Below are 13,273 nucleotides of genomic sequence, written 5' to 3' on the forward strand. Positions count from 1 at the left end.
TTCCCGGACACAGGGACGCAGTGGCCCATTCTGTTTGATGGCTGGAGGTGTTGGTGCAGTTTTGGACTGGGCCTTGTGCTGTTCCAAGCATGTCCCACACCCAGGTCAGGAACCAGTGCAAAGGATGCCCTTCACTGTGCCATTGCCTTCAGGGTTTCCCCAGAAGTATTTCTCCTGTATCCCCAATTCCTCCATCCCCATCCTCCAAGTGCATGCTCAAGGGCAGGAGCCCAGTGAGGGAGCTGCTGCTGTGGGGATGGCTGGGTTAATTTTGTGGTGGATGCTGTGGGCCAGAGAGCTGGCTGCCGGCTTCAAATGCCACCGAAGGCACATTCATCCCTGATTAATGGAAACCGAAGAGTAGGATCCCGAGGACTCATGGCTTCCCTGCCTCTCCCTGCTGCAGGCTGCTGCTGCCAACCCTCCCACTGCAGTGCCGCTGGGTTTGTCCCGCACAGAGCAGAGGACAGCAGGTCTACCCTTGCTTTGCCATGTTGGAAAGGCAGGCAGGGAAGCCCATGTTCCATCCCTGGACAGTGCCCTGCTCCCCCTGCTCACCCTCCCCACTGCACTGGTATTGATTTGACCCAAACTCCCTTTAACATGCTGTAATTTCTTTCAATTAGGCTTTGAGCGAAGCCTCTGCAGCGTTCGATAGAGCTGGCCCCAGCACTGGCACAGGACAGTCCAGAGAGAGGTGCCTGGGGATGCTCCTACATCCCCAACAACAGCATCCCTCTGTGTCTCATTTTCCCCATGTCCCATGAGGATAATCCCACTGCTTAAAGGTTCCTCCTTGTCCCCTCTGTGTTTCCTAGCTCTTTCCATCCCTTGGACTGTTTGTTTTGCTACCCCATAGGACAGATTTGCCACGTCGTTAGCATCCTCTTAACCTGCATGGTTCACCCTACTCTGTAACCAGAGCTGAACGGAACCTGAGCAACCCTCATCTTCCCATCCTCGCTAAAGCCACCTTGCTTTCCCCTTTCTCCTTGGTGGCTGCCATCTCCTCAGGGATGTACTTAGCAGAGTCGGGGCTTGGTGTCAGGTTGTTTCCCACAAACTAATGGGCAGAGTGCTTGCTTTCAGAGATTGCACAGAGCAGAAATTCCTGCCCTTCATCTCCAGCTGCAATTACTGAAGCCAAGTCGATGCAGTTGATGGTAATAGGATGGTAACACTGTCTGAATTTGTATTTAATGCTGATTCCAAGGGTCTATAATCTTCATCAGCACCACATGACTTTACAGAACAGAAAAATGTGAGAGCGGTTAATGAGCTGTAATTCTGGAGAGCTTCTGCCTTGATTGGGACTAATTATTTTCTTTATAAAAATAATTAACAATCCACACAACCTATGGAGTGAAGGCATGAGGCGTTAATTAAACCATGTGCTATTTTCAGGGCACCTTTATCTCCTATTCCCCAGCACACCCTGGACAGAGTTGCACTGCACTGCACTGCGGGAAGCCAAGCTGGGCACAAGCTTGCATTGGGGCGAGGGCTCATGCAAGGTGAAGGGGGCTGCATCCAGATCCCACCTCCGCAGCCTCCTGGCCCTGCATGTATGGCATAAACCTTCATTTGGGTAAGAAAGGCGTGTTTTGGCTGGAATAAGGGGATGGTTTTCATGTGTGGGCTGCCTGTGGTGGGTGCGAATGAGTGGGTGTCTGCTCTCCCTGAAGAGCAGCCAGTGGGACCCCAGGGTTGGGGGGGCACAAGGGTCTGTGCAAGGTGCTGCCCCTTGCCATAAGGCACTGGGATAGCCCAAAATTGAGGTGGCCACATTGTAGAGGCCCTTGATCCCCAGAGCTCTGAGATCCTGGGGTGAATGTGCCCCAGCAGCTATAGCCTGCGGGTCACGGTGTGCTTAGAGACACACTTACATAAGATGTGATTGTTAGCAAAACTAATTCCTCTATTTTCCTGGAGGTATTCTAAGAAGTAATGAATATGTTTGCATAATCTTGACTTTGTTGATGAATAATTCTGGATTATCCAAATGTGAATATCGCTGGGGCTTTGCCATACCAGGCTGCCTTTCAGCTGGGGAGAGCAAAGTCGTTTACAAATATTAGTTCAACCTCACAAATCCCAGCAAGCAATAACATTATTATTACTCCCAGTTAAAGAGGGATGTGTCAAAAAGTGAAATGATTCTCTCCATCCCCTCCTAGCAGGGTCTGCCATGGGTCCGGGGACCCATTGCCTCATCCAAACCTTTCCTCTTGGGAGCAGCAAGCAAATATACATATTCGTATCCTCCTCTTTCCTTTTTGGGGTGATTTCCAGCAATGCCCAGGTTGTAGGGTGGTGGGAATGGCTGGGGACAAGACCTGGGAGCAGAAAGAGAGGTTTCTTTCTGGCTCTGACCCCAAATCAGCCCAGGGTGCTGCATCATTGAGCACCCTGGTGCCTGCTGTGTGGCAGGGATGGCACGGCCACACCGACCTCTCCCTCCTGGGAGCACTGCAGGAGGAGGAAAGGCTTTGTCTTCCCTCTCAGAAACTCTCCTTAACTTAACCCCCCTCACTGGTCCTTTCTGGCAGCTGGGAAAAGCACCCTGCTGTTTCCCATGGGAGGAAGGGTGTTACAGGGAAGGACAACTGGAGTCAAATCAAACCCTCCCACCCATGAAGCTGCAATACCGGTATTTCCCAGCTCAGGTGAAATAGCAGATGTGACACAGGGAGGCAAAGGGCCCTTCTGGCCATAAAAAGCCACCAGGAGAATGTAGCATGGGGGTGCAAGCCCACTTTCCACCTCCCTTCCTGGGAATGTTGTATCCCCATCTCTGCAGCAGGAGAAATCTGTTGCTTAATTCCTTTCTGCAGGAGCTAATTGCTGCCTACACATCCCTGCATGGGGACGTCTGCTCCTTGCAGCATCACTGAGCCCTCCCGGCCCAACGGGGCCCTGGCAATGCGGCCCTGGGCACTGTGGTGGGATGGATGTTCAGGAGGTATGTCCCTCATTCAACAACTGAATTCAGGGAGAGGAGGAACAAGCTTTATGTGAGCAGCATAGGGAGCACTGCTGCTCCAAGAGCATCTTCTCCAGTTGCCTTCTCGCTGCTTCCAAGGTGCCTTATTACTAATTCATTTTTAGAGTGATCTCTCCACGCTCCCAGGAGCTGCTGGTAACTGTGTGCTTACAATCCCCTATCTGATTAAAATTTCACTAGCTATATTATTGGCAAAGACACTGTTTTGCTGCTGTTCACCACTCCAAATGAGCTGGGTTTTTAGACAAAGGAGGGAACCGGTGCTTCGCAGGGAGCACATGGAATGACCGAGCACTGCAGATGTGGCATCTCATGGCCTGGCCTTGCCTTTGCTTGGCAGCACACAGGGTGGCTTCCTCATTAGAGAGTGAGCCCTCCTGGAGGATGATGATCTCCAAAGATCCCAGATTAACCTGTGTGAGGGACTGGAATCTTGTGTGCAAGCACGGCTCCATCCAAGCAGCAAGGCTTGGCTTGAACCCAGCGTGCTGCAGTGGTCCAGGGGATGCTTCTGAGGCCCAGAGGAAGCTGGCACTGTGAAGCCTGTTGGGCATGAAGATGCCCTTCAGCCTGACCACATTGCAGACAGTGGCAAAGGGCTTCTTTTGTGGGACAAGGGCCTGGGAGTGCAATTTGTGGCCAGCCAGGAGCAGAGTGGCAGTGGGGCTATGTAGGGTTTATTTGGTGTAAGCTCTTGGCCCCAGTCCCTGCCATGCCAGGGTCACTCAGGAGCCTAGAGTCCTCCAAAACATGGATCAGGGATGTGCAGGAGTGCTCTGCTATGGCTCAGCATGATAATGTCAGTACTTTCAGCTTCATTTACGGGCACTGGGAACAGCCAAGGCTTCTCCTTTCCTATTCCCTGATTGAGGAGAAAACTGGCTCCTTTCCAGGCATGGGAACCTGCAGGGTATTTGTCTAAGGAGGATTTGAGGCTAGGAGAGGCACAGCTTTGTCCCCCTTGAGATCAAGTCTGGCCTGGCAGAGTGAGGTGCTGATGGGCATGGAACACTGCAGGGACATCCGCGCAGGCAGCGTGGGAGGCACAAGATGCTGTAGAAACGGCTCAAGATGGGGCAGCAGTCCAGGTTTCCTTTAGACATGATACGACCACATGCTCTATTCCTTGGGTTTATCCCTGTTGCTGCTGGCAGGCCCTCAGTGGAGCCATCCTGGATTGCTGGCACTGGGGAAAGGTGATGCTGAGCCCTGCTAGGTGACCGGGTGCTCAGGAAGGAAGGGGACCGGGGCTCCTGTGACAGGGGGAGGAGGAGACCCAGCCATGGGGAGCACGGAGAGGCTGTCCTCACCCTCATGACAACCTAAGAAAGGGTGTCTATGGGAGCACTGCTTTCCCCTATGGAGTTTTATGCTCCTCCAGGGCCATCCATCCCACCGACAGCAGCTGGTGCCTGGGACAGAGCCCTCCCCATGGGCTGCGACCACACAGCATCCCCCTGAGCATCTGGCACTGATCCTGCTTTGCTCCCGGGGCTTCTTCCAGCAGGGAAGCTCCTCTGTTCTGATTCAACCATGCATAGCAAATCAACTGCTGGAAAATAAAGAGCCAAGCTGCTTTTTTGGCCTGGGATGTGATAAGAGCGGTTGTTAAACCTTTCTTGGAGTCCAAGCAGCAAAAGGAGCCACTGCTGCATAGAGCCTTGCAGCAGGACACACAGTTCCTGGGAGCAGGAGGGGGAGGCGAGCCCCGGCTGGCAAACCTTGGATGCAAACTGTCTGTTCCAGAACTGTGTTTCACTCGTGTGTTTCAACGGCCTCAAGAAAAGCACGCGCTCCTCTGCAGCTGGTGCCTCTGCTGATGCACAGGGAAAAAATAGCGGGGAGAAGATTAAAATTGAACTGGCTTGGAGTCAGTGTAATCAGGGAAAATATCGCAGTGATTTGCTATTATAATGTTCAATAACAAACTGCAGGGCTCCTGCTGCACTAATAATAACGGGCAGAATGAGGTGGGGAAAGGACCTGCTGCCACGGGGTGTTTTGTGTGTGTGTTTGTGGGAAGCACTTGCAATTTTCCCCATCTCCTAATTTTGAAGGGGTATTTTTAGTGCCTATTGCAAAGAGCTTTACATAAACACATCTGCTGGAGTTTTTGCTTGGCAGTGTCTTTACAACCTTCCTTTCTGCCCCTTCCCTCTCCAGGGACAAAGCAATGGTTCGACCGTTTTCTGTTACAATCAGATGAGCAAAACAGAAAATAAAAGGGTTGTTTTGACAGCACCAAAAGGCTTCTTAGCCCAAAGTGGTGGCCTTTAGAAGTGCTGTGAGCAGCTCAGGCCACCCTAAAAGCCCAGAGCAGAAGCACATCGGAAGTGGCTGTGGCAGAGAGCCACAGGGATGCAGGAGAACAGGGAGCCCAAGCCAGCCCCTGCCCCTGCTGCACAGCCAAACCCTCCAGGTGAGGAAAGAAGAGAGGAAAGATGAGACATTGAATCATGTGTCCATGCGTGTTTTGTGTGGTAATCAAGAGCATCCCTGGTGGGAGCAGCTGTGGGTGCCACGGAAGCCTGTGTCCTTTTTGGACATCTGGCTGATGTCCCCAGACCCCAGGCGAGGAATCCATCACTGGTTTAATGCTAGTGGAACATTCACAACTAATAGGCTCATCAGAGATGTTTTAACCTTTTTCCTTTTCAGGGCTTGGGTTGGCTGGAGCCATTCCTACATTTTCACAGGGGGCTGTAGAGATGATGGGAACGTGGAGCCTCAGAGGGCTGAAAAGAGCAAGTTTCCATATTGGCTTTCCCAGATACTCTATCCTGAGTTTGGAAATGCTGTTGGTGCAGGTCTGCCAAGTGCAGTCAGTGCCTGGGGCCTCCGAAGTGCTTGTGTGTGCGGCTGGGTGCATGCAGCACCCAACCCAGCTGTGTGTGCAAAGTAAAAGAAACGGTTTAAAATACCCCAAATGGCTTGGTTAGCATGATCCAGCCCCAGAGTGCTTACAGTGCTGCTTGCAAAGCAGCAGGAAAGGGCAGAGGGGCCGCAGCAAGGCCACAGAGGGCTGGGACTGCTGGAGCCTATCCTATAGAGGCAAGGGACGATGCTGCTGCTGGTGGGAGATGGGCTGGTGGCAGCGTCCAGCACTAGGTCACTAGGAAGGAAATTTGCTTCCTTTTCTCTCCTCTTGGGATGGGTTTCTGCAGGGAAAAGGATGATTGATGGAAGGTTTATGGCAGGGGGCTGCTTGGGGCTGGGACGGAGGAGCTCAGCTGGGACACAGGAGCCTGGCTCCAGCAGCACTGAGGTGCCAGCAGGCAGGGTTGTCAAGTGCACACCAAACCCGCAGTGACTGCCTGTCACCGTGGGGCTGCAGGGGACGGGTGTCGCTGGGCTCAGCTCCCGGTGAAGCGCGTATCACCAAGTGCCACATTTCATGTCCTGATGTGATGGCACTTGGCCATGGCATCGAGCGTGGCAGCCCCGGATGGAGGACTGGGGATGGTTTATGACTGTGCTCCCTGAGGCAGCAGATACCCTGTGCCTTTGCCCTGTCCTCTGGGAAGGCTGCTAGAATCACTCCATGCTGAGCCTGGCACATCTCCCAGCTCTTGCAAACACTCTGAGGGACTTCCCTGGTCTTGCATGTTCCTTGCCCACTGCAGAGAAGTGGCCTTTATCCTGCCATCCATGTGCACTGCCACCTCGTGCTCCCATACATCCACTGGTGCAAAAGCCTGTCAGTGACTTTCTGCCTTTCCCCAGCCAACAGGGATGTCCAGTCCCAAAGGGAGCTGTTGCTGAGTGTGGGGGGCACAGCATGGTTAACTGGCCTCAGTGGTGCCACTACAAACTGGGGGTGACATGGTGGCCCCCCAGGGGAGGGAGGCAGGGGTGGCATCGGGCAATGGGACTCTGCACTCTTACACCACTCATGAAAGACAACGTTTTTCTATACATATATATATTCAATCAATGTCTATAGAGCTTAATGCAAGGGGATTGCCAGGCGGTTTAGAATGTTCGTGACTCCCAGCGAGAACTGAATCCAGCCTTTGATAGAATTGGGAGAATAATTATTTCCATCAATACCTACTTGCAAGCCCAGGAGAAATGGTTCACCTAGCACATTGCAGGACCCGAGTCCCTGGCTGTCTCAAGGCCAGTGTATTTTAACCTCAGGACCTGAAAATCCCATTAGTTGGTGCTGAGGCTGGGGTGAGAAGAACATTGTCTGCTGTGCCTGGGTCCCTCCTGCAAGGCAGCAGTGCCCACTGTGCCACTAGCCCAGGGGGACCCTTCCCACTGCTGCTGGAGCTGATTCAACCCAAACTTTGCACAGGTCATTAATTTGGGGACATTTTTAATGGATCCTAATGATCGAGCCTCAGAAGACTATACTTAAAAGGGGTTCGGAAAGGCCACAAGCTAATTAGCTAACACAAAGACAGCAATTAACCATGTAGCTTCCTGGATGCTTAAAAATAACACAGATGTTGGGAGTCTATTAAGCAGAGTAATAGATTTTTAAAACCAGAGGGACCATCAACTCCTGCATGTCCTGGGCCAGAAATATTTCACCCAGCTTGCCCTCACTTGTACCCCTGTCACTTGTATTTGGCTGATGCACATCCTTAAACACTCAGGCACTGCAAAACAGGCTGCAAGGAGTCACCTATTAGAGAAAGTGGGGGTTTGCTGAGAGAGAAAACACAGGTGGCAAGAGAGGGGGGACCCTTCTGCAGTTGCTCCGTGTTGCTCAGGGCTGGGCAGGCAGCAGGATGTTCCTTAGGGCATGCAAGACTGGGCCATGCTTAACCTGAGCATCACTGTTGCTCTCTAACCACTGGTTTGGCCCCATTTAACCCCATGATGTGTAGCATGCACCTGGCTCTAACCCCTTGTTGCTATCTCCACAGCCCATGTGTGATGGTCTCTGCAGCCAGAGCATCCTCCTGGCATCCCTGAGCCACTGTGGACGTGCCAATACTTGCTTTATCTATTCAAATAATACTTTGGCTGACACCAGAACCATGGCATCCCTGGCACCCTTGTTGGGTATTGTCTATGGCTTTTCCTTATCTTTCTGTTCTTTGAGGCAAACATCAGCAGGGACTGGAAACCCATTTATTTCCTCCCAAGTGTCTGAGCTCAGGCTCGTTTGGGTTTGTTTCCTCCATTTGGCTTCTTTTCTCCGTTTCAGCTTGCTTCACTCAAGGCCCAGTGTTTCTTGGAGACCTTTCACCTCAGGCTTTGCCTGTCCTGGCTCTGCTCCTTGTCAACTCCCATGGCCTTCCCAGGGCTCTTGCAGGCACCTGCCTAGACCAGTGGTTCCCCTCAACTCTGCTGGGCTGCCCCAGGTTCTCCAGTTCAGGCTATCAGCAGGACCAGCTGTGTTTACTGGCCCAGCACTCTATATAAAGGAGCGAGAAGAAAGCCTTTTCTTTGGCTGCCCAAAGTTTCTTCCCCCTGAGTGCTGGTAACAGGGACAGGATGAGGACAGTGTGGCAAGGTATTTCCAATGCAATGGCAGGTGTGGAGAATGGCATTTGAAGTGCAAAAGTGGGGTTTTTTTCCTACCAGAGGAAAAACCAGTGCTGCCTCTGCAGAGCTGCTGAGCTAAAACCCACAGTGCAGAGGAAGATGTCAGGGGTGCTGCTCTGATTTGGTACTGTTGCTCCTTGCTGGTGTGTTACATAGACCTCATGCTGTCCCTGCAGTACAGGATGGTCATGGCATCTTTTCTTGAGAGCTGAGCACAGCATGCCCATGATGGGATGCAGCCTGGCTTGGAAGTGGGGGCTTTCTGGAGCTTCATAGGAGTGTTTCCCACTGCAGGGAACATGCTGAGCACCATGGGTTCAGGAGGTGTGAGAGCAATCTGCAGCTCTCCTTCACAGCAGCAAGGGGATTCTCTAGTACATGGGAAACCTTCAGCCAGCAAGCCCAGCTGAATGGACAGTCCTTTATTGCTCTCTTTGTGTGCTCTGGCTCCGCAGTGGGACGCTCAGCTGCCTGTCGTACCCCGCAGAGGACAGACGTCCTGAGAAGCAGAGCGGCCGTGCAGTCAAGGATGCCTCCAGCACGAATGGCTGTGGGAAGGGGAAGCAGAGGCGAGACCATGCACACCACAGGTCACGCAGGTATGATCCAGGGGGTGGCAGAGGAGGCATCTGGGACTGTTTCCCCAGCCCCTATGGGGGCCTGTGAGAGCTTGGGATGGCTTCAATGGCTGTGTGTGTGTCTAGCAGAGGTATGCAATTGTGTGAAACCCCTGTGTGTGTCTGCAAGGAGAAACCTGTAGCTTATGTACACTCCACGCCGAGCTCTTACAGCCTCCTTGCTGTGACCTGCCAGCATCTCTGTGTGCTACCAGGTTAACAGGGTACCGCTGGCTGGGCATCACCCTCAGCAATTACCCTCTCTGCATGCCCACATCAGACCAGCAGCACTGGCTTCATTAGGACACAGCTTCATTATCAGTTTGTCATTAGCCCCTGACAACTTGGGAAGGGAAAAATGAATTGAATGTTGTAAATGAAGCAGCTGGGGTCCCTGAGCCCTGCCTGCTAAACTCTCCGGGATTAAAACCTCTCCATTTGGTTTAAGATGCTGGAAAGAAAGAGCAAGAAAGCACATTTCATATCTTCAGATTTCAGGCTAACTGGAACAATAATCAAAAGCGTATTTTTAATTAGACTTTGATTACAATCGCGGAGAAACAATTAAAGTAGTATCAGTGCAAGGAGAAAGCTTCCACATCAAAGACAAAAGGCTTCATCTCAGGAGAGGGAGAAGAGCTCTACAGAAACTGCCTGCAGCTCCATGGTCAGAAGGTCCTCTCAGCCCTCCCATGGCTGTGGCCCTGGGCTAGACAGGAGCTGAGATGTATTGAGACTTGTGTGTGGAGTCCATATCCGTCCTAGGGGAAAGCATGTGGGAGCTGGGGTTGAGCGGCTGAGATGAGTGTTCAGGTCCCTGGTCTAGCACACACACCATTAAGATGTCTTTGGGGAGATGGCTGAGCTTAGCAATGAGCTGCCTTGGAAAACACATTTCTTCTACCTTAATGCAGACAAAAGACCCACTGAGCCCAAGGTGTGCTGTGTCCCCTAACAGTGCTTCTGCTGGTCCATGAAACCCTTGAGAGGAGAAAGAGAGCAAGAAGGAGCATTTGGGTGCTCCTTGGGGTCACGGTGTGGTTCCACCTTGGATTTACTGCCCCAGCAGCGCTCGGCACGCAGCCATTCACCATTCCCAATGGAAGCATGGGTGCGCAGCATCATTCTGCAGAGCAGGTTTTCAGAGAGCGTGTTAAAAGAGCTCAGCAATTGGCTTGTCATGACAGGGTAATTTGGGGAGTCATTCAAGCCCAGATAAGCAAGCATTTGGGAGGCAGTGGCACCTGAGAGCATCCCCCCCTCTCCACAGTGCCATTTGCTCTGCATTAGGGCTTGTATTAACGATAACATTTGCTCTTCCCATACAGAACTGCTCCACTTTGGGCTCGTTCCTGTAGCACTTCCCAAACACGGGGCTGCTTCCACACATTTCCTGCTAGTGCCTGCTCCCATTGGCAGGGTGAGAAGTGGGGAAACTGAGGCACAAGCCCAGAACCCTCATTTCCAACAGTGGCTTTGCAGAGGCCCTGTGGAGCTGGTTGTGCCCCCCTACAACCCTCAATCCAGACCCATATGGGGAGCCACCAGCTGCCCTTGTCTTTAGGAGCATTTACCATGGTGAATGAGTAGCCAAAGCGTATCTGTTGCGTTTTCAGGCTCTGAATTAATTTAACCACGGTATTTGCTTTGCATTGAAATGTAACATCACATATGTTTAAAAAGAGAAATTGATTTACGGGAGGCTCCTTCTCCCAAGGTTTAACAACTGTGTAAGAGATGCATATCTCATTAAATTACCATAGCATCTCAATAAACGCATCTATATTTCTAATCAATTGCTATTTAACATATGTCAAGTCTTTTATTAGCGCCAAGCGCATCTGGTTGCGATAATTATTGTATGCAAATGAAAGGGCGATTAATTATTTAAAGCATATTTACAAAGAGCGATGGAACCCCATAAATCTGTTCCGGCGTTGTTAACCTCGGCAAACACGCTTTAAATCATCCCCACCGTGGCTGCATGGGAGCTGTCTCATTAGAGCTCCATTAGACCCACGGAGGAGACACCTTGTTTAACTGGGACCAAAGCATTCGTTAGGGGGTAATTAAGCACTTACCCGCACCCCGGGTCCATGGGGATCTCTCTGCCCCACGTGTCCCTGAGGTGGGGCCGGGATGGAGCAGCCCCATGGGAGCTGATTTGGGGTGGATCGGGGTTAATTTCTACTCACTTGATCCCCACCGTGTCCTCAGCCCATACTGCGAGGGGGAGCGGCCGCCACAGCCAGCCCGGGCCAAGAAGAAGAAGAAGAAATCCGGGCGCAAGAAGCGAAGGAGGTGAGGGCGGCCATGGCAGCCGGAGGGGACAGGCAGCCCTGGCTCTGTCTGAGGGCACAAAGTCAGCCTAAAACATCCCTGCCCGCAGCAGGGCGGTTGGAAGTGGATGAGCTTTGAGGTCCCCTCAACCCAAACCGGTCTGTGACTGACATGGAGGCTGAGGTGCCTCACAGGCCCAGGCAGCGGCCGCCATGTTCTCGCCTTCCCCTCAGGACAGCAGAGGCTGGGCCAGGGCTCACCTGCAGCCTCTCCGGGGAGATCCCGGGATTCCCAAGCTCCTCTCCATCCCAAGGGAATGCCACTGGTGGTGGGGTAAGGGTTGGGGTGGGCAGGGAGCCCTGCAGTCCCTAATGCCCCTTTGCCTCCTCAGGTCTCCCTCCTACAGCCCCTCCCCTGTGAAGAAGAAGAAGAAGAAGAGCTCCAAGAAGAGAAAAAGAAACAGGTATTTTTCCATGGGAAATGCAATTCCTAGTGCTGGCAGGGACTGCTGGGGGGGTTGGATGAGGGGTGGAAGCCCATGGTGGCTGAGCTCATGGTAATGGCTGCCCAGAGCAGAGGTGATGCAGGAGGGGCAGTGATGGTGTCCCTGCAGGCGAGGAGGGCACAAAATGTGGTGCACATGCATTGCAACAGGTAAACGGGAGCCGCTGGGGTGCAGGGGAAGAGGGACAGGAGCCAAATCAGAGCGCCTCTGCCCTGCTTCCTGTGCCTCCATCCTCTGGGATGCCAATGGGATCGGCACCTGGCACCGGTCCCTTTCCTTCCTCCCTCAGCCTGCAGCAAGTGTCTTCTCAGTCTTCCCACCGTAGCCCTGGGTCACTGCCTCCACATCCCCCTTGTGAAGGCTGCTTTTCATCTAAAGAACGTAGTTAAGTTTTCAAATTGCATATATTTCACTGTTTTCCCTCAACTGTTAACGAAGCGTCTGAAGAGAGCAGTGGACGCCATCTCCCCTGGAACGCTCATGTATTTGTAATGCATTGAACCAAAGAGAGAAGCTGGTAAAGATGGATAACAGGGTCTAAAGTTTAAAAGAATAGGGAGGAAAGAGAGAGAAGGATATGGAGCCCTTTAGAATACTCCCTAAATAAGGATTCTTCTGCTCATTTATGGATGCCGTCTCCTGATGGAAGCCTTTAGTACCCATTTACGCCCCTGCTAACCAAGGATCCTGCTAGCTGGTCTCAAAAGGGAGCATGATAAACCCCTAAGCATTAGTGACCGATGGAGGTTGTTTCCAGACACATGGAAGCACTTCCCCTACAGATCCCAGCTCTCCTTGCTATAGGCAGCTTCACGGTCCCTCCAGGCAGGCTGTGTCTTCTGCAGGATGTTGTGCTCCAACACGGGAGCACGTCTTGCATGCCCCAGGAGGCAAGGCAGGGGCATGGTGCTGGTTTGGCTGTGAGGATGCCCTGGAATGACACAGAAAGGATTCTTCCTTTGACTCCTGCTTGGTCCCTCAGAGAAAACAAGGGAATGACCTCACCTCTGCCCCTCAAACCAAGTGCAGTGCAAGACTGGAGGCTGTAGCAGAGGAAAGAGGTCCACCATGGCCAGGGGATGCACATGGTCTCCGTAGACCTGTTACCCTGAGGATCATACTCTCACTTATCTGTAGGGTGCTGGTTGCTTCTCCCACATCAGCATTTCTCAGCTACCCCATTGCCTAAAGGAAAGCCACCCCAGCTGGTACATGGGGTGGTCTCACAGTGCTCTCAATCTGACACTGGGCCTAAACACATTGTCTGATTCAAATCTCCAGTCTTGTGAGACCTGTATTCAATGTACATGTTTGTGTCTTGCAGGTTATCCTCAAAGAAGAGAAGACACAGGTAAGAGCTGCTCA

General features: G+C 52.3%; 1 protein-coding gene across 1 annotated transcript in view; it reads left to right on the plus strand.

Moving 5' to 3' along the window:
* The window catches only part of SRRM4 (serine/arginine repetitive matrix 4), a 38,465-nt gene that overhangs the window by 7,379 nt on the left and 17,813 nt on the right, over positions 1-13,273 (plus strand). Inside the window, exons 2-5 of the mRNA XM_061370565.1 lie at positions 8,962-9,105; positions 11,341-11,424; positions 11,795-11,866; positions 13,233-13,259. Of these exons, the coding sequence (XP_061226549.1) occupies positions 8,962-9,105; positions 11,341-11,424; positions 11,795-11,866; positions 13,233-13,259 (327 nt within the window). The remainder of the gene's footprint in view (positions 1-8,961; positions 9,106-11,340; positions 11,425-11,794; positions 11,867-13,232; positions 13,260-13,273) is intronic.

Source organism: Neopsephotus bourkii, unplaced genomic scaffold, assembly GCF_033783945.1.
Source record: "Neopsephotus bourkii isolate Nb327-2 ecotype Australia unplaced genomic scaffold, CSIRO-AGI_Nbou_v1 NB_1542, whole genome shotgun sequence".
Taxonomy (NCBI): Eukaryota; Metazoa; Chordata; class Aves; order Psittaciformes; family Psittacidae; genus Neopsephotus; species Neopsephotus bourkii.